Source organism: Macaca nemestrina, chromosome 15 (genome assembly GCF_043159975.1).
Source record: "Macaca nemestrina isolate mMacNem1 chromosome 15, mMacNem.hap1, whole genome shotgun sequence".
Taxonomy (NCBI): domain Eukaryota; kingdom Metazoa; phylum Chordata; class Mammalia; order Primates; family Cercopithecidae; genus Macaca; species Macaca nemestrina.
In genome coordinates this window covers 107,826,614-107,847,635 of record NC_092139.1, presented here as the reverse complement: position 1 = coordinate 107,847,635, position 21,022 = coordinate 107,826,614, and the positions used below count along the sequence as shown (strand labels likewise).

Sequence of the window (21,022 nt, the reverse complement as noted above, 5' to 3'; positions counted from 1 at the left end):
GGAATTTTTCCCGGGCGTGGGAAAATCTGTGATGAAGAACCCGGAAACAACAGGGACTGCTCCATCTTGTTCACCTTCCTCCATCTTGTCCCTTCCCCCTCACCCAAACAGTTTTCAAATGTGATGAACATTTTATATAACACATATACATGTATGTTTATGTATGTATAGGAATATATATATATATTTTTTTTTTACCCCCTTGAGATAGGGTCTCGCCGTGTTGCCCAGGCTAGAATGCAGTAACACAAACATGGCTCACCACAGCTTCAACCTTTTGGGCTCAAGTGATTCTCTTGCCTCAGCCTCCCAAGTAGCTGAGATCAGAGGTGTGTGCCACCATGCACAGCTACTTTTTCAATTTTTTGTAGACAGGGTTTCACCATGTTGCTCAGGCTGATCTCCAACTCCTGGGCTCAAGCAATCCTCCTGCCTCGAACTCCCAAAGTGCTGGGATTATAGGCCTAAGTCACCATGCCCAGCCCCTAAATATGTTACCTGTTAAGAAGTCTGAGTTTTTTTGTTTTTTTTTTTTTGTTTTTGAGACAGAGTCTGGCTCTGTAGCCCAGGCTGGAGTGCAGTGATGCCATTTTTGCTCACTGCAAGCTCCGCCTCCCAGGTTCACGCCATTTTCCTGCCTCAGCCTCCCAAGTAGCTGGGACTACAGGCGCCCACAACCACGCCCGGCTAATTTTTTGTATTTTTAGTAGAGACAGGGTTTCACTGTGTTAGCCAGGATGGTCTCGATCTCCTGACCTCATGATCCACCCGCCTTGGCCTCACAAAGTGCTGGGATTATAGGCGTGAGCCACTGCGCCCAGCCTAGAAGTCTGAGATACTTATGAATTAAATTAGTTACTTGTAGCCAAAGAATTTCAGAAGCAGAATTATGAAAAATTCTTTTAAAATGTGACAGCAAAAAAAAAAAAAAAGATAAATGCACATATTTAATATGGAATATGTCTACATATTTAATATGGTTGTGAGTACCTTTTAATTTTTCCTATAAACATGGGATGAAGAATTCAAAACCTCCTAATATGAGTATGCTAAGGACCCTTGGAGGTCTTAAAACCACTTTGGTAGAGACACAATCAGATTTGTGTTTCTAGAAGCTCTTCCTGGTTTCTGTATGGAGAATATACTACCAAAGATCAAGAGAAGCAGGAAGAAAAGTCGGAAAGCCACCGTGGTCGTCTAGGTGAGAGAGGGTGGGTAGACAGAGCCAGCTGGGCAGTGGAGGTGGAGAAAAGTATGTAAGTACGCAGTATATTTTGAAGGTAGAAGTGATTCTACTGTAAGATAATTGGTACTTGTTAAGTATGTAATCTTGTGACCATGAACTATCATAAGGCCAATCAATTCATTCAAAAATAAGACTCCAGGCTGGGTGTGGTGGCTCACGCCTGTGATCCCAGCACTTTGGGAGGCCAAGGTGGGTGGATCATGAGGTCAGGAGATCGAGACCATCCTGGCTAACATGGTGAAACCTCATCTCTACTAAAAATACAAAAATTAGTTGGGTGTGGTGGTACGTGCCTGTAATCCCAACTACTCGGGAGGCTGAGGGAGGAGAATAGCTTGAACCCGGGAGGCAGACTGCAGTAACCCGGGATTGCGCCACTGCACTTCAGCCTGGCGACACAGCAAGACTCCGTCTCCAAAAAAAAAAAAAAAAAAGAAGACTCCAAACTCTGGACTCACCATTCATTCACAAAGTCAACAATCCTTATTTGTGGCACAACAATCCTTATTTGTATGCTAGGACTAGACCAGGGGCATACAAAAATGATTAATAACACTTCAAAGGACAGAGAAGCATTTTAATCCATAATTAAAATATAGCAAAGTATCATAATGAAAGTATAAATAGAGATATAACATGGCTGTGCTGTGGCAATAAAAAGGGTAACTGCTGGGAGAATAAGAAAAGATTTCACAGGGAAGGAGGTGAGAGTTTGAACTGAGTCTCAAAGAATGAGTAGGAGTTTGCCATGTAGAGAACCTAGGAAAGGCAAAGGCTTTTCCAAGTTTTACCAACTTCGGTACTACCAAACCATGACAAGGAAGTAGGCTGACAAGAAAAAATGTCAATGGGAGAGCTAAGCATTTCTGCTATTCTTACTCCCAACAAAGTCAGAAGATAGAAATAATAGCCAAAACTATGTTAGATCTCCAATGCAACCTAAATCCAACAATCTCTGGATTCAGTTACAAAATAGAATGTTCTATTTAAGTTAGAATGCTAGCAGGCCTTTTAGGGAACAGTTTTTCTCAAATTCCTTTGAATCGAACCTCAAAAGTTAAATCTGCATTTGGAGGAAGCCTTTCTTGACACTCCAGGCTGAGTCCAGTACTCCCATCTGTGTTCCAAGGCACCTCGTACATACCTCCAAAGCAGCACCTTCATAGCCTATAATGGTTAACCACTTACTTGGCGTTTCCCCCTCTAAACAATGAACCTTAAGAGGGCAGGGTATGTAGCTTTTATTTCTGGGTCTAGCGCAGAAGAGAAATTCAATTAATATTGCTGAATGAATGAACAAATAAGCAAAGGAATGAATGGATGAATACTATGAGCCTAGGTACTTTTAGGCTGTAAAGGAAGACAACACGTATCCTACAGTTCAAAGATAAGACATATGCATGAGGCAGTCAACAAAAAAGTGTAAGATAAAATTATTAACTGCATGGTTGTGCTCTAAGAGAGATGAGTTTGAAAATGGAGGCACTACAGCTTAGATCAGTTGGGTGTCAGCAGATAGGTAGGACCAGAATGGTTGAAACAGATTTGCTTTGCTCTGAAGCTAATTTAAGCTGCAGGCCCCTCAATTTCATGGGCTCCTCCTAAAGCTCTAGGAGGGATCCTAACAAAGTGCCCAATTATCCCTTATTTTTTGGTTACTGTTTTTTGTTTTTGGAGACAAGGTCTCGCTCTGTTGCCCTGGCTAGAGGGCAGTGGCACAATCATGGCTCACTACAGCCTCAAACTGCCAGGTTCAAGCAGTCCTCCTGTCTCAAACTCAGCCTCCCAAGTAGCTAGGACTACAGGCATCCACCACCATGACGAGCTTTTTTTTTTTTTGGTAGCAATGGGGATCTCACCATGTTGCCCATGCTGGTCTCGAATTTTGAGCTCAAACAACCCTCCCACCTTGGCCTCCCAAAGTGCTGGGATTGAGCCATGGCACGTGGCCCAAAAATTTTTACTGTGGTAAAAAAAAAAAAAAAAAAAAAAAAACACACACATAAAATCGATCATCTTAACCATTTTTAAGTGTATAGTTCAGTAGCGTTATGTATATTCACTCTGCTGTGCAACAGATCTCCAAAACTTTTACATCTTGCAAATCTGAAATTCTGTACACATTAAACAACAACTTCATTTTTACCCCTTCCCTCAGCCCCTGGCAACCACCATTCTACTTTCTGTCTCTAAACTGACTGCTCTAAGTACCTTGGATAAATGGAATTATATATTAATAGTATTTGTCCTTCCATACCAGCTTTCTTGCCAGTATGGTTCCCTTTGTGTCAGTGGACTTAACAGTGACTTCAGCCATTCTGGAGATCCCCTAAGGAGACCTTAAGTTGAAGATACCTTTGTTTGGGGTTCAATGGAATAAACTAAATGTATGTGGCTTTCATGAACCTGTGTATGGTTGAGATAATGTTAACCATCAACGTACAAAGAGCTGTTAATAGGTGAACTCACTCTGTATCACGACAGAAATATGCAGGGCCAAATTATGTTGTGATATACATATGTCAATTCAAAGGCTATTTCAGATTAGCCAATGTACAAGAAACAGTGAAGCCCGGCAATTTCATAGTGCATATATAAAAGATACTCAATAGAGGTTTTCCCAAAATTGCTAACAATTTTTTTTTTTTTTTTTTTGTGACAAAGTCTTACTCTGTTGCCCAGGCTGGAGTGTGGTGACACGACCTCAGCTCACTACATCCTCCACCTCCCTGGTTCAAGCGATTCTCCTGCCTTAGCCTCCTGAGTAGCTGGGATTACATATGTGTGCTACCACGCTCAGCTAATTTTTGGATTTTTAGTAGAGACAGGGTTTTATCATGTTGGCCAGGCTGGTCTCAAACTCCTGACCTTGTGATCTGCCCACTTCGGCCTCCCAGAGTGCTGGGATTACAGGCATGAGCCACCGTGCCCTGCCAACAATTTTACAAATTTATATAATGTTACCAGTAACCAGTTGTGAGGCTGAATGGAACTTATCTAATTAATCACAAAAAAACACATTTTGGTAAACCATGCTATAAGAAGCACTGAATTATTTACCTATTCTCTTTTTAGAAAATATCACAGAATAGGGAGGGATGATCAAAGAGTATAGCACAGCCAAAAAATGTAGGTGAAAACGTTTCACAGCCATGTATTAGGCAACCAATTAATACATATATTACATTGTTTTTCTGAATTTTTGGTATTTAATTTTTTTAAGTTGCCATTTTTGTGATTTATCTCCTCTTTGTAAATATTCACTTTTGAACCTAGTTTTGTCTTTGAAATTAATTTGCTTTTTCTTAAAGAGTATTCCCACAAAAGTCGGATTTGCAGCTAGTCAGAAAGAAGGATTTCTTTGCCTGCCCAGAGGCATGTAAGGCAGAAGGAAACCAGACTTGCGTGGAAGACCTTCAGGAGGGCCCCTGGCAGGAGCAGAAGTTCCTTTGAAAATATGCATAGATAGGCTAATAGCATCTTAGGGAGGCCCTTGGAAGCAAAGAAAAGGTTCAGGCTTGGTTGGAAAGGCATTTTCTGAAAGAAAACAAACAAACAAACAAACAAACAATAACTGATAACTGGCTGATACAGTTTGGCTGTGTCCCCACCCAAATCTCATCTTGTAGTTCCTATAATCCCCATGTGTTGTGGGAGGGACCCAGTGGGAGGTAACTGAATCATGGGGGGTGGTTACCCTCCTGCTGTTCTTGTGATAGTGAGTTCTCACGAGATGTGATGGTTATAGAAGGGGCTTTTCCCCCATTGCTCAGCACTTCTCCTTTCTGCCGCCAAATGAAGAAGGACATGTTTGCTTTCCCTTACGCCATGGCTGGAAGTTTCCTGAGGCCTCCCCAGCCATGTGGATGTGTGAATCAATTAAACCTCTTTCCTTGATAAATTACGCAGTCTCAGGAAGTTCTTTATTTTATTTATTGATTGATTGATTTTTGAGACGGAGTCTCGCTCTGTCACCCAGGCTGGAATGCAGTGGTGCGATCTTGGCTCATTGCAAGCTCTGCCTCCCAGGTTCACGCCAGTCTCCTGCCTCAGCCTCCCGAGTAGTTGGGACTACAGGCGCCTGCCACCGCACCCGGATAATTTTTTGGTTTTTAGTAGAGACGGGGTTTCATCGTGTTAGCCAGGATGGTCTCGATCTTCTGAACTAGTGATCCACCTGCCTCGGCCTCCCAAAGTGCTGGGATTACAGGCGTGAGCCACTGCGCCCAGCCAGGAAGTTCTTTATTAGCAGCATGAGAACGGACTAATACACTGGCCTATAAGTAGGATGCTTAAGGAGAACAGTGATAAAATCAGGTCTGTTGGAACATATTCAAGAAAAGACTGAATCTAAAGTTGATGACTGGGCATGGTGGCTCATGCCTGTAATACAAGCACTTTGGGAGGTTGAGGTGGGAGGACTGCTTGAGCCCAGGAATTCAAGACCAGGCTGGCAACATAGTCAGGCCTTGTTTCTACTAAAAACAAAAAAAAATTAGCCAGGCATGGTTGTGTGTGCCTGTAGTACTAGCTACTCCGGAGGCTAACGTGGGAGGATTGCTTGAGTCTAGGAGGTGGAGGCTGCAATAAGCCATGACCATGCCACTGTACTCCAACCTGGGTGACAGTGAGAGACCCTGTCTCAAAAACAATTTTTTTTGGTTGAGGCTGCAGTGAGCCCAGATTGCACCACTGCACTGCTTGGGTGACAAAGTGAGACCCTGTCTCAAAAAAAAAAAAAAAAAGGTGGGTGGGGTGGGTGCAGTGACTCACACCTGTAATCCCAGCACTTTGAGAGGCTGAGGTGGACAGATCATCTGAGGTCAGGAGTTTGAGACCAGCCTGGCCAACACACTGAAACCCTGTCTCTACTAAAAATACAAAAATTAGCCAGGTGTGGTGGTGGGCATCTGTAATCTCAGCTACTTGGGAGGCTGAGGCAGGAGAACAGCTTGAACCTGGGAGGCGGAAGTTGCAGTGAGTGAGCCAAGATCGTGTCACTGCACTCCAGCCTGGGTAGAGTGAGATTCCATTTCAGGAAATGGACAGTTTCGCTCTTGAGACAGTTTTGCTGCTGTTGATCAGGCTGGAGTGCAATGGCGTGATCTCAGCTCATGACAACCTCCGCCTTCCAGGTTCAAGTGATTCTCCTGTCTCAGTCTCCCTAGTAGCTGGGATTACAGGCATGTGCCACCATGCCCAGCTAATTTTGTATTTGTAGTAGAGACAGGGTTTCTCCATGTTGGTCAGGCTGGTCTTGGACTCCCAACCTCAGGTGATCTGCCTGCCTCTGCCTCCCAAAGTGCTGGGATTACAGGCATGAGCCCCCATGCCTGGCCAAAAAATAATAATAATAATAATTTAAAAAGAAAAAGGTGTAACAATGTTAACAATGCCTTTTTTTTTTTTTTTTTTTTTTTTTTTTGAGACGGAATCTTGCTCTGTGGCCCAGGCTGGAGTGCAGTGGCTGGATCTCAGCTCACTGCAAGCTCCGCCTCCTGGGTTTACGCCATTCTCCTGCCTCAGCCTCCCAAGTAGCTGGGACTACAGGCGCCTGCCACCTCGCCCGGCTAGTTTTTTGTATTTTTTAGTAGAGACAGGGTTTCACCGTGTTAGCCAGGATGGTCTCGATCTCCTGACCTCGTGATCCGCCTGTCTCAGCCTCCCAAAGTGCTGGGATTACAGGCTTGAGCCACCACGCCCGGCAACCCTTTTTTTTTTTTTTTAAGGCAGAGTCTCAATCTGTCGCCCAGGCTAGACTGCAGTGCTGTGGTCTTTGCTTACTGCAACCTCTGCCTCCCAGGTTCAAGTGATTCTCCTGCCTCAGCCTCCTGAGTAGCTGGGATTACAGGAGCCCACCACCACACCTAGCTAATTTTTGTAGTAGAGATGGGGTTTCACCATGCTAGTCAGGCTAGTCTTGAACTCCTGACCTCAAGTGATCCACCTGCCTGGGCCTCCCAAAGTGCTTCAATGTACTTTTCTTCTGCTGATAACAGATAAAATATTCTGGAATTAGGCTTTTTAATACCACCACCTCAGATTTCAAAGTGAGTGTGTAGAAGAGGGATTGTTAACAGTCCATGGGAACTTATTCATTCAACATATATTTATAGATGCTTTTTGTGCCAGGCACTTCTCTAGGCAGTGACCAAGACAACAGAAATCCATCCTCATGGAGCCAAAGATCTAGCATAAAGCTTTAACCCGATCTTTTCTGCCTTGAGCCTCCCCTCTCCTCTTATTTATGAAATAAAATACAATAAATAAATAAAATTGTGAAACACATATCTATTAAAGTTACCCTTTTCTTTTCTTTTTCTTTCTTTTTTTTTTTTTTTGAGACGGAGTCTTGCTCTGTCGCCCGGGCTGGAGTGCAGTGGCCGGATCTCAGCTCACTGCAAGCTCCGCCTCCCGGGTTCACGCCATTCTCCTGCCTCAGCCTCCTGAGTAGCTGGGACTACAGGCGCCCGCCACCTCGCCCGGCTAGTTTTAAAAAAAAAAAAAAAAAATATATATATATATATATATATATATTTTTTTTTTTTTTTTTTTTTGAGACGGAATCTCGCTCTGTCCCCAGGCTGGAGTGCAGTGGCCGCATCTCAGCTCACTGCAAGCTCCGCCTCCCGGGTCTACGCCATTCTCCTGCCTCAGCCTCCCGAGTAGCTGGGATTACAGGCGCCCGCCACCTCACCCGGCTAGTTTTTTGTATTTTTTAGTAGAGACGGGGTTTCACCGTATTAGCCAGGCTGGTCTCGATCTCCTGACCTTGTGATCCGCCCGTCTCGGCCTCCCAAAGTGCTGGGATTACAGGCTTCAGCCACCGCGCCCGGCCTTAAATATTTTTTAGTAGAGACGGGGTTTCACCGTATTAGCTAGGATGGTCTCCATCTCCTGACCTCGTGATCCACCCGTCTTGGCCTCCCAAAGTGCTGGGATTACAGGCTTGAGCCACTGCACCCGGCCTCCCTTTTCTTTTCTTTTCTTTTCTCTTTCTTTCTTTCTTTTTTTTTTTTTTTTTTTTTTGAGACAGAGTCTCGCTCTTATTGCCCAGGCTGGAGTGCAGTGGCGCCATCTTGGCTCACCACAGCCTCTGCCTCCTGGGTTCAAGCGATTCTCCTCCCTCAGCCTCCCGAGTAGCTGGGATTACAGGCATGAGTCACCATGCCCGGCTAGTTTTGTATTTTTAGTAGAGACAGGTTTCTCCATGTTGGCCAGGTCTCGAACTCCCGATCTCAGGTGATCCACCCGCCTCAGCCCCCCAAAGTGCTGGGATTACAGGCGTGAGCCACCATGCCTGGCCTTTTTTTTGTTTTGTTTTTGTTTTTTTTTTGAGACGCAGTCTCGCTCTGTCCTGCTGGCTGGAGGGCAGTGGCGTGATCTCGGCTCACTGCAAGCTCCGCCTCCCGGGTTCACGCCATTCTCCTGCCTCAGCCTCCTGAGTAGCTGGGACTACAGGCGCCCGCCATCACGCCCGGCTAGTTTTTAAAATATTTTTTAGTAGAGACGGGGTTTCACCGTATTAGCCAGGATGGTCTCCATCTCCTGACCTCGTGATCCGCCGGTCTCGGCCTCCCAAAGTGCTGGGATTACAGGCTTGAGCCACCGCGCCCGGCCTTGCACTTTCTTTTCTTTTCTCTTTCTTTCTTCCTTTTTTTTTTTTTTTTTTTTTTTTTTTTTTTTTGAGACAGAGTCTCGCTCTTATTGCCCAGGCTGGAGTGCAGTGGCGCCATCTTGGCTCACCACAGCCTCTGCCTCCTGGGTTCAAGCGATTCTCCTCCCTCAGCCTCCCGAGTAGCTGGGATTACAGGCATGAGCCACCATGCCCGGCTAGTTTTGTATTTTTAGTAGAGATAGGTTTCTCCATGTTGGCCAGGTCTCGAACTCCCGATCTCAGGTGATCCACCCGCCTGAGCCCCCCAAAGTGCTGGGATTACAGGCGTGAGCCACCATGCCTCGCCTTTTTTTTTTTTTTTTTTTTTTTTGAGACAGAGTCTTGCTCTGTCCCGCTGGCTGGAGGGCAGTGGCGCGATCTCGGCTCACTGCAAGCTCCGCCTCCCGGAATCACGCCATTCTCCTGCCTCAGCCTCCTGAGTAGCTGGGACTACAGGCGCCCGCCACCTCGCCGGCTATTTTTTTCTATTTTTAGTAGAGATGGGGTTTCACCGTGGTCTTGATCTCCTGACCTTGTGATCCGCCCGCCTCGGCCTCCCAAAGTGCTGGGATTACCGGCGTGAGTCACCGCGCCCGCCCGCCTGGCCTTATGTTTTGAAACAGGGTCTCATTCTGTCATCTATTAAAATTACCGTTTTTTTTTTTTTTTTTTTTTGAGACAGGGTCTTGTTCTGTCACCCAGGATGGAGCGCAGTGCTGCGATCTTGGCTCACTGCTACCACTACCTCTCAGGCTCAAGTGATCTTGAGGAGCTGGAACTACCGGCACACAACAACACGCTCAGCTAATTTTTCCATTTTTTGTAGAGATGAGGTTTGGCCATGTTGCCCAGGCTGTTCTCTAATTCCCGAGCTCAAGCAATCCTCCCACCTCTTCCCTCCCAAAGTGCTGAGATTACAGGCGTGAGCCACCGTACCCGGCCTTGAAGTTACTTTTACTGTAATTAATCCATGGTCCAGGCATCCAAGAAAGACCTCACAAAATAGAATTCAGAATGTATTATAATTCTGACAGTTCTGGGGAAAAAAAGATGTTGTTAGAGAATTTTTTTAAAGTAACTTCAATGCAAATTACAAAATTTATTAGCAACTGAAAGTTCCCCAAAGATCTAGCACAAAATGTTGATGGCTTTACAAAAACTCCCAGCAGCAAAAATTCCATGAGTATAAACTATCATCTACTGAACCTCTTTGTGGCGTTTTCAAAATACCAATTAACTTGAAAAGAAAACTCATTTCCTCATTCCCCCAAAAGCTGTTCAAGATTATACAGAAAAGTCAACTATTCTTCTGATGTCTAGCTTACTACTTTGTAATAATGATCGAGTTTACAGAGAGTTCAACTTGCTACTTCTTAATAAATTAATTTCAACATGTACATATTGTAATGGTTTAAAGGGGGAAAAAACTGTAGAAAACCTTATGGTATAATACACAAAATTAAAACGTCAACAACAACAACTTTCCTATGGCCAAATACCAATATTTGTGTTCTGAAGACGATTATCTATAAAATTCATGATTTTGGAAAATTTTTACTTTTCCCTGTGTTTAGGAAATGCTATAGAGCTGCCCAATGTTTTTAAATAAACACCCAAAAGAATGGTTCCCAAAAAGTGTAGTGCCTAATTGGGTAGTTAAATATGAAACAAGAAATATACTAATAAAAGGAATCCTTACGATGGAGATTTATCTTGTGCTACAAGTACAACTTTTAAAAGTTTAAAAGATAGAGCTGTAAGTTAGGGAGTTGGAGTGTCAGCAGAAACAGAGATAAGGGGAGGACAAATTATTAGGACTTAAGAAAGATCTATAATAAGTAAAATTTAGAAAAATTAAAAGGGCCTTTTATTTATTTTATTTTATTTATTTATTTTTTTGAGACGGAGTCTCGCTCTGTTGCCCAGGCTGGAGTGTAGTGGCTGGATCTCGGCTCACTGCAAGCTCCGCCTCCTGGGTTCACGCCATTCTCCTGCCTCAGCCTCCCGAGTAGCTGGGACTACAGGCACCCGCCACCTGGCCCGGCTATTTTTTTATTTTTATTTTTTAGTAGAGATGGGGTTTCACCGGGTTAGCCAGGATGGTCTCAATCTCCTGACCTTGTGATCCGCCCATCTCGGCCTCCCAAAGTGCTGGGATTACAGGCTTGAGCCACCGCGCCCGGCCAAAAGGGCCTTTTATAACTAGACACTTAAATTGGGAAGAATGTAATTAGGAAGAAAATAATTTAATCAAGATGACAGAGTTAAGAAACTTAAAAGGCCGGGCGCGGTGGCTCACGCCTGTAATCCCAACACTTTGGGAGGCCGAGGCGGGTGGATCACGAGGTCAGGAGATCAAGACCATCCTGGCTAACACGGTGAAACCCCGTCTCTACTAAAAATGCAAAAAATTAGCCGGGCGAGGTGTGGGGCGCCTCAGTCCCAGCTACTCGGGAGGCTGAGGCAGGAGAAGGGCGTGAACCCGGGGGGCGGAGCTTGCAGTGAGCTGAGATCCAGCCACTGCACTCCAGCCTCGGCAACTGAGCGAGACTCCGTCTCAAAAAAAAAAAAAAAGAAAAGAAAAAAAGAAACTTAAAAAACAGCACCTGGAGCACAAAGCCACATTGAACCACACCACACTGGAGTATGGAGAGCGGTGCTAACTCCATAAATTACATTCTTCTTTCTCTCTGAATCATCGATGTAAAACTGTCTTCAGGGCCGGGCGCTGTCGCTCACACCTGTAATCCCAACACTTTGGGAGGCCGAGGCGGGTGGATCACTTGAGGTCAGGAGTTCGAGACCAGCTTGGCCAGCACGGTGAAACCCCATCTCTACTAAAAATACAAAAATTAGCCAGGCGTGGTGGCAGGCGCCTGTAGTCCCAGCTACTTGGGAGGCTGAGGCAGGAGAATCGCTTGAACCTGGGAAGGTTGCAGTGAGCCGAGATCACACCACTGCACTCCAGCCTAGGCAACAGAGTGAGACTCCATCTCAAAAACAAAACAGAACAAAAAACAAACAAACAAAACTGTCTTCAATAATTCCATTTCCTTATAGGTCTCCTATGTAACCTCTGAAATAGTTCTCCCTTAGAGAGCAAAGTAAAAAAAGATGGCACCCTAAGGAAGCAGAAATATAAAAATATACGTATTGATACAATTTCTGTCAATTCTAAATATTCTATCAATAATCCCTAAAAAGCAGATACTGTCTATAAAATGAATCCTGAAATAATTTTTTTTTTTTTTTTCTGAGACAGAGTCTCGCACTGTCACTAGGCTGGAGTGCAGTGGCACAATCTCAGTTCATGCAACCTCCTCCTCCCGGGTTCAAGCGATTCTCCTGCCTCAGCCTCTCAAGTAGCTGGGACTACAGGCCCGCACCACTACGCCCAGCTAATTTTTGTATTTTTAGTAGAGATGGGATTTCACCATGTTGGCCAGGATGATCTCAATCTCTTGACCTTGTGATCTGCCCGCCTCGGCCTCCCAAAGTGCTGGGATTAAAGGCATGAGCCACCGCGCTCAGCCGAAATAAGATTTTTTAAAACTTCTAATAAAGTTTTATTTAGCAAAACATATACAAAAGATTGTCATTCCAACATAAAATCAATATAAAAGTTAATCATTTTGCAATTATTTTTTGTGGTGAGGGGGAACTAAGTCTTTGAAATCCAGGCTGTAGTTTAAAAGTACATTTCAATTTCACTGTTAATTTTTTTAAACTGTCATTTAAAAAACCCATAAAAATGTATCATCTTAACCGTTTTTAAGCATACAGTCCAGCACTGTAAAGTATAATCACACTGCTGTGCAGCAGATCTCCAGAAACTTCATCTTGCAAAATTGAAGCTCTATTCCCATTAAACATTACCTTCCCCCTACCTCAGTCTTTAGCAATCACCTTTCTACTTTCTGTTTCCATGATTTTGACTACTTTAGATACTTTATATGAGTAAAATCATACAGTATTTTGTCCTTTTGTAATTGGCTTATTTTGCTTATGATGTCCTCAAGATTCATCTATACTGCAACACATGGCAGAATTTTTTTTTGAGGCTGCATAATATTCCCTTGTATGTATATGCCAAATTTTGTTTATCCATTCATCTGTTGACAGATATCTGGCTTGCTCCCACCTCTTGACTATTCTGTGCAAATATCTCTTCAATATTCTACCGTGAGAAATTTGTTTTTAAAAATTGCCTTTCATAAAATGAACCAAAAGAATGGAGAACATTGAATAAACAAAAATTTGCTAGAAAAATTCAGTAATTTTAGTATATTAACGATAAGTATCTTTTGAGAATTTGAGTCAATTTTTTTTTTTTTTCTTTGAGATGGAAGTCTCACTCTGTTGCCCAGGCTGGCAGTGGCACGATCTTGGCTCACTGCAAGCTCTGCCTCCTGGGTTCATGGCATTCTCCTGCCTCAGCCTCCCTAGTGGCTGGCACTACAGGTGCCCGCCACCATGCCTGGCAACTTTTTTTCATTTTTAGCAGAGACAGTGTTTCACCGTGTTAGCCAGGATGGTCTCTATCTCCTGACCTTGTGATCCACCCGCCTCGGCCTCCCAAAGTGCTGGGATTACAGGTGTGAGCCACCGCACCCAGCCCCGAGTCAATTTCAACATAAAGATTGAAAGCTTAGATTTAAAGATTGTAAGTTATATTGGGAAAAAATTAAAAGAATGAAAGAAGCCAAATTTACAACTACATCAAAATTGATGGCCAGGCACAGTGGCTCACGCCTGTAATCCCAGCACTTTGGGAGGCCGAGGCAGGCACATTACCTGAGGTCAGGAGTTCAAGACCAGCCTGGCTAACATGGTGAAAACCCATTTCTACTAAAAATACAAAAAATTAGCTGGGCGTGGTGGCATGCGCCTGTAATCCCAGCTACTTAGGAGGCTGGGGCAGGAGAATCGCTTGAACCTGGGAGGCAGAGTTGCAGTGAGCCAAGATCACGCCACTGCACTCCAGTTTGGGTAACAAGAGCGAAACTCCATCTCAAAAATGATAAAAACAAAAATAAAAATAAAAATTGGTATTTGGCTTCAAAATTACAACAAATGATCTTCCCACAAACCTTTAGACCATCATAAATATAAATAAAACCAAATCAAAAACCTGTCTGCATTTCCTCTCTGGTGACTGCTCAATAAGCATGGTCAAACGCAATCTATGAGCAAGTACCTGCTCAGCTGCTTTTTAAAAAGCTGCCATAGTTTTAATATTTACTCCTGCAGTAAACACGTCATGCAATTAAAGCTGTGTAATTTTAATGTAGTAATTACAAGGCAATAAACTTTGCTTGTCTGATTTGCTAAAATAACTCTCAAAGACAATATTCTCAGAAAAATGATTACATTAGATAGACTAATAGTAAAAAAAACCCATTGAAACAATACACATAAAGTGTTTACACCTATATACATTATAAATCTTATTCACATACAAATACCAGAATTCAGCACAACCGATCTAGAATATTAACAGTTTAGCACAGATATTTCTCAATATCAGAAGTCAATTATTTTTCAAGAGCTTTCTACATATACAGCTACCTAATCTGCCTCTTAATAGAACTTAGTTCTACTGAAATAAACATCACAGAATATAATTTTTTAAGGTTTTGGGAACCTATGGTCAAAATGTTAAATGGGGAGATAAGGAAAGTGGCACAGATCAGCTAATGACATAATTTAGTCCTAATCCTTATGAGAATCTGCTCTGTGACCTTGAGTAAGTTACATTAGCCATGTGCTCTGCCAACCTCTGTAAGTGCAATGGGCTCTTTGTACGGGCTAATACCAATGAATAAGAACCATCTGGAAAAAAAATTAAGTTAGATCTCTGCCTCACACCATATACAAAATGGAGTGGCGATTCAATTAAACACCTAAATGTAAAAAACAAGGTAGAAAACCTAAATATATTTTATCAGGTTAGGGTAGGAAAGACTTCTCAAGGCAAGCATAAAACATAAAAGCCAGAAAGGCTGATTTTGCTATATAAAAAATTTAAAAGGTTTGTTGGCATGAAAGATATCGAATGTTAAACAATAAGGACTGAGAGAAAATATTTAAAACATCTCAACAAAGGTTAATAATATCTAAAATGTATAAAGGGCTCCTACAAAGCTATAAAAACAATCCAATAAAAAAGGGAAATATATATAAATAGGTGATACACAAAATAAAAATAAATGGCCAATAAACTAACAAAAGATATTTCAACTCATTAGTATGCAGAAGAACATAAATTAAAACAGCAAGAGGCCAGGGGTGATGGCACATGCCTGTAATCCCAGGACTTTGGGAGGCTGAGGTGGGAGGATTGCTTGAACCTGAGCCCAAGAGTTTGAGACCAGCCTGGGCAACATAGTGAGGACCTGTTTCTACTTTTTTTTTTTTTTTTTTTTTTTTTTGAGACGGAGTCTCGCTGTGTCGCCCAGGCTGGAGTGCAGTGGCCAGATCTCAGCTCACTGCAAGCTCTGCCTCCCGGGTTTTTACGCCATTCTCCTGCCTCAGCCTCCCGAGTAGCCGGGACTACAGGCGCCCGCCACCTCGCCCGGCTAGTTTTTTGTATTTTTTAGTAGAGACGGGGTTTCACCGTGTTAGCCAGGATGGTCTCGAACTCCTGACCTCGTGATCCGCCCATCTCGGCCTCCCAAAGTGCTGGGATTACAGGCTTGAGCCACCGCGCCCGGCCTCTACTTATTTTTTAATTATTTGGGTACGGTGGTATGCACCTGTAGTCCCAGCCACTCGGGAAGCTGGGGCAAAAAGATCCCATGAGCCCAGGAATTCAAGGTTACAGTGAGCTATGATCACACACTGCACCCTAGCCTAGGGACCTTGTCTCAAAAAAAAAAAAAAAAGAAAGAAATAGACTGAAAATATGTCAAATTACAAAAGTAAGTCTTAGAAGAATGATGTTGGGAAAAAATCAATTTAATTGTTTTTTAAAAATGTACAGAAAATGTTTAGGAAGATTAGGAAGGGAAGGAAGGGAAGGGTCTCACCTTTATTTCTACAGTCACAATTACTGTTTGAATGTTTTCTGACAAGCTTATATTACTTTTATTAAAAAATTACTCAGGGCTGGGCGCGGTGGCTCAAGCCTGTAATCCCAGCACTTTGGGAGGCCGAGGCGGGCGGATCACAAGGTCAGGAGATCGAGACCATCCTGGCTGACACGGTGAAACCCCGTCTCTACTAAAAAATACAAAAAACTAGCCGGGCAAGGTGGCGGGCACCTGTAGTCCCAGCTACTGGGGAGGCTGAGGCAGGAGAATGGCGTGAACCCGGGAGGCGGAGCTTGCAGTGAGCTGAGATCCGGCCACTGCACTCCAGCCTGGGCGGCAGAGCGAGACTCCGTCTCAAAAAAAAAAAAAAAAAAAAAAAAAAAAAATTACTCAGTTCCGGCTAGGCGCAGTGGCTCACGCCTGCAATCCCAGCACTTCGGGAGGTCAAGGCGGGCGGATCACAAGGTCAGGAGATCGAGACCATCCTGGCTAACACAGTGAAACCCCATCTCTACTAAAAATACAAAAAATTAGCTGGGCGTGGTGGCAGGCGCCTGTAGTCCCAGCTACTCGGGAGGCTGAGGCAGGAGAACAGTGTGAACCTGGGAGATGGAGCTTGCAGTGAGCTGACAGCATGCCACCGCACTCCAGCCTGGGCAACAGAGCGAGACTCCGTCTCAAAAATAAATAAATAAATAAAAATCACTCAGTTCCCAGATTCCCTATCCAGACTGAATCACATTTACAAAGTATAGTAATAATCATTTGCCAACTGCAGTTCTGAGATTTAAAAAAAAATTGTTTTGTAAATATTTTTATTGTTGTTGCCTCAAACAAAAGAACACAGCACCTTTGCTCATAGCACCCTGGAGAAAACTGATTTCTGCTTTATCACTTCAGTATATAATAGCTGACCAGGCCCAGAAAAAAAAAAAACAGAAATAGAACAGAATTCATCTGTGAAAAGGCTAGGCAGTACGAGACTTTTGAAAACAAAACAAGGGAGAATGGTAAGGATACGATACACGGCGTTCCAACTTGGTGGGGCTGTTTGAAACTCTCTAAAGGAAGTACAGTTTGTATAACATAAAACTTGTGAGAGAATCTGCCCAGCAATGTTTCCTGAATACCTAAATAAGCTAATTCAGGACAGGGGTTACTAGAGAGGTTTTTAAAGATAAAGACTGGTTTGTTTGGGAAATGGATATCCTTTATAGTACAGAACTTCCATCTGTGTTTTTAAAAATAGGCTTAATGCCATTTTCATTGTTTCCCCCAGTTCCCTCTTTTATTTATTTATTTATTTATTTTTTGGAGATGGAGTTTCGCTCTTGTTGTCGACGCTGGAGTGCAATGGCATGATCTCAGCTCACTGCAACCTCCGTCTCCTGGGTTCAAGCAATTCTCCTGCCTCAGCCTCCTAAATAGCTGGGATTACAGGCGTGTGCCACCACGCCTGGCTAATTTTGTATTTTTTTAGTAGAGATGGGGTTTCACCATGTTGGTCAGGCTGGTATTGAACTCCCAACCTCAAGTAATCCACACGCCTTGGCCTCCCAAAGTGCTGGGATTACAGTGAGCCACACCACGCCTGGACTACTCCCTCTTGTTCATGAGACTTTTGATCTTGACAACTGCAGTTTTACTAACCACAGTATTTTCCAGGAGCATAGCTCCCAAGGATGGCAAAGGATGTGAGAGAGTCGGTAAGATCTGGGCTCAAATCTAAATTGCATTTCAAGCTGCATTACCACACCTTATCTCTGAGTGAAATGGAGATGAAATGGTGTAATGAGTGGAAATGACAGAGTAAAAAACATTTAAGCAAAGTACCTTGTGCACAGAAAACCCTCGACAAATGAGAGGTATAATTTTTATATGACAGACCTTTGACCAGAGTGTGGGGGTGGAGGGCTGTGCAGTGGACACCGAGAAAAGCACCTGAAGTGTTTCTCTTCTCATTCTACTGGGACTAGATGTCTGGCATTCTAATTTGCTAAAGATGAATTGATTCCATCAGCCCATGCAAAATGTAAGTGCATTTGACAGAATACAGCAAAGTTAGGATTTATATTGTGAGCTATTTTTAAAATTGCCTGGTTAGCAAATTAAACCAGCTGTGAAAATATCCTGGTTTCCATTCACAACAAATACAAGACAAGCCATTTTCCTTTAATGAATCTGGCCTCGTGGCAGCATAGTCCATTCTGCATAATTTATTCCTAAGGGTTTCAAAGACATAATTTTCTTAAGACAGACCAAAATTAAACTATTTTCTAGGAAAAAAAAATATGAGTGAGAGGAGTTTCTCTCTATAGATTTTTGGTAAATTCCATGAATCACTGGCCCATCCAATTTAGGAGACTAATGTCTGAATAAAAAATAGTAGTTATGTCAGTACTTTTAAGCAGTCTTAACTGGTTTTCCTTTAAAAGGGCATATGAAAAACCAGTCTGCTCTGCAACACAATTTTTCACATTCTATGACGGAGAGAGGAAAAAAATTCACTCACTGCTATCAAAAAGCTACCCAACAGCCTCCCAACTTCAGGTTTAAAACCGATCACCCCGGCCAGGCGCGATGGCTCACGCCTGTAATCCCAGCACTTTGGGAGGCCGAGGCAGGCAGATCACCTGAGGTCAGGAGTTCAAGACCAGCCTGACTAACATGGTGAAACCCCATCTCTACTAAAAATAGGAAAATTAGCCAGGTGTGGTGGCAGGCAACTGAAGTCCCAGCTATTCAGGAGGCCGAGGAAGGAGAATTGCTTGAACCCAGGAGGCGGAGGTTGCAGTGAGCCGAGACTGCACCACTGCACTCCAGCCTGGGTGACAGAGTGAGACTCTGTCTCAAAAAAAAAAAAAAAAAACAAAACAAAAAAAAAACCAACAACAAACCAATCACCCCTTAAGGAGTTAGGGGAGAGATTCTGAATTATTTAGAATGTTGGCTAAGCTATATTATTTATAATTCCTGTTCCTTTAGGGAAACAATTTGTTATTTAAACAAAGATCAGCAGTGTAAATAACCAAATGGAATAGAATTTCAGGAAGTACTGTTCAAATAAATTCACACTTAGATTGCAGGGAAATGTTCTATTAATTTAGTTCACTTCATAAAGACATGCTGAGAAAAAGATGTACCGTTTTTTTTTTTTTTTTTTTTGTGAGACGGAGTCTGGCTCTGTCGCCCAGGCTGGAGTGCAGTGGCTGGATCTCAGCTCACTGCAAGCTCCGCCTCCCGGGTTTGCGCCATTCTCCTGCCTCAGCCTCCCGAGTAGCTGGGACTACAGGCGCCCGCCACCTTGCCCGGCTATTTTTTTGTATTTTTTAGTAGAGACGGGGTTTCACTGTGTTAGCCAGGTTGGTCTCGATCTCCTGACCTCGTGTTCCGCCCGTCTCGGCCTCCCAAAGTGCTGGGATTACAAGCTTGAGCCACCGCGCCCGGCCAGATGTACCGTTTTATACTTTCTTTGGAAGTCAACGAAACAGAATTAGTTCAATTTGGAACATCCTGAGCCTTAAAGCCTTTGCTACAACATAACATAAATTTTGATTAGGAGAGTGCAGAAAAAACTATAAAGCTAACTTTCTTGTCCTTCCAGTTAGTTGGTCTATAAATAGAAGCAATGCATTAACAGCCACCAAAGCAACTGGTGAGTTCCCCAGTGTCTCCAACGTATACATCTCCGACAAATACACTATCAGCATGTTGAACCAAAGTGTTTCCGAGGATCTGTAATAGGACTCTTTTTAAATAAACTGTGACTCACTGTTTGCTTTCTTCACCAGGAGGTGGAGTCTTGCCATGCCCTTCCATTACAAAATCCTCCTGTTCCACCTGCAAAGGCAAGCACCACAGGTCAGCAGCAGTCAGTAACTACAATGCAACTCACTCCAAGAACCCACACCTGCCCTGTGCAAAACCACAGGGCCATTTCACTGCGGTGCACAGAACAGAAGCCTGGGCCAATGGTTTTCAAACTTCTCCTTGAGTGATTAGATTTTCAGGAAAAAGGAAACATGTTCATCAGCAAAACATATAACTCTGACAAAGGATTAGCACCCAGAATATAAAAGAACAGTGATGAATCAATGAGACAAAGAACACCTACTAGAAAAATCTGCAAATAACCAAGTAGGAATTTCACTGAAGAGAACACATAAACAGTTCCTAAACATATGAAAAGATATTCAATCTCATGTCAGTCAAGAAAATGCAAATTAAAACTATTTCACAACCACCAGGTTGGCTAAAATTAAAGTCAGGCAATGCCAAGTGCTGACAAGGGTATGCAGCAATGGCAACTCTTCTCCACTCCTAGTGGGAGGGAAAACTGGTATAGCTACTTCAAAAAGCAGTTTTGTTGGCCAGGCATGGTGGCTCACACCTGTAATCCCAGCACTTTGGGAGGCCGAGGCAGGTGGATCATGAGGTCAGGAGATCGAGACCGTCATGGCCAACATGGTGAAACTCCGTCTCTACTAAAAATACAAAAATTAGCTGGACGTGGTGGCATGCACCTGTAGTCCCAGCTACTCAGGAGGCTGAGGCAAGAGAACTGCTTGAAACTGGAAGGCAGAGGTGGCAGTGAGCTGAGATCACACCACTGCACTCCAGCCTGGGCCCTGGGTGACAGAGCAAGACTCTGTCTCCAAAAAGAAAAAAAAGGTTGCCATTATCTATTACATTTGAAGATGCATTTACTGTACACATTAGTAACTGCACTTATAGGTATATACCCTAGAGAAAATTTTGCATATATACAAAAATATTTATAGTAGAATTACTTTTAACAGAAAAAAAAATACAAGAATAAACATCTGTCAACAGTGTAACAGACAGATAGGCTATGGTGTTTTCAGAAAACAGAATACTACATTGCATGAAAACGAACGAACTACAGCTACACACTTCAATCTGGGTGAGTTACAAAAAGGTAATCAAGTGAAGGAAGCAAATCACAAAAGAATACATATATAATATGATTCTATAAATATCAAGTCCAAATATATACATATTTTAGAGCAAACTGAAGCAGAAAATATATATTTTTAACCATATATATGTGTATATAGGCATACATAT

The 21,022-nt window shown here is 43.1% G+C and overlaps 1 protein-coding gene and 1 long non-coding RNA gene across 9 annotated transcripts in view; both read right to left on the bottom strand.

Moving 5' to 3' along the window:
- The window catches only part of LOC105464406 (trinucleotide repeat containing adaptor 6B), a 298,465-nt gene that overhangs the window by 164,840 nt on the left and 112,603 nt on the right, over positions 1–21,022 (bottom strand). For all 8 annotated transcript variants that reach the window (XM_011712269.3, XM_011712270.3, XM_011712268.3 and 5 more), the window contains one exon: positions 19,707–19,774. In XM_011712269.3, coding sequence (XP_011710571.1) covers positions 19,707–19,774 — 68 coding nt within the window. The remainder of the gene's footprint in view (positions 1–19,706; positions 19,775–21,022) is intronic.
- On the bottom strand, positions 992–19,700 carry LOC139358737 (uncharacterized). Its single transcript, XR_011614162.1, has 2 exons — positions 9,840–19,700; positions 992–4,783 (listed from the first exon to the last, which is right to left on the bottom strand). It is a non-coding gene; the product is annotated as an uncharacterized lncRNA (long non-coding RNA).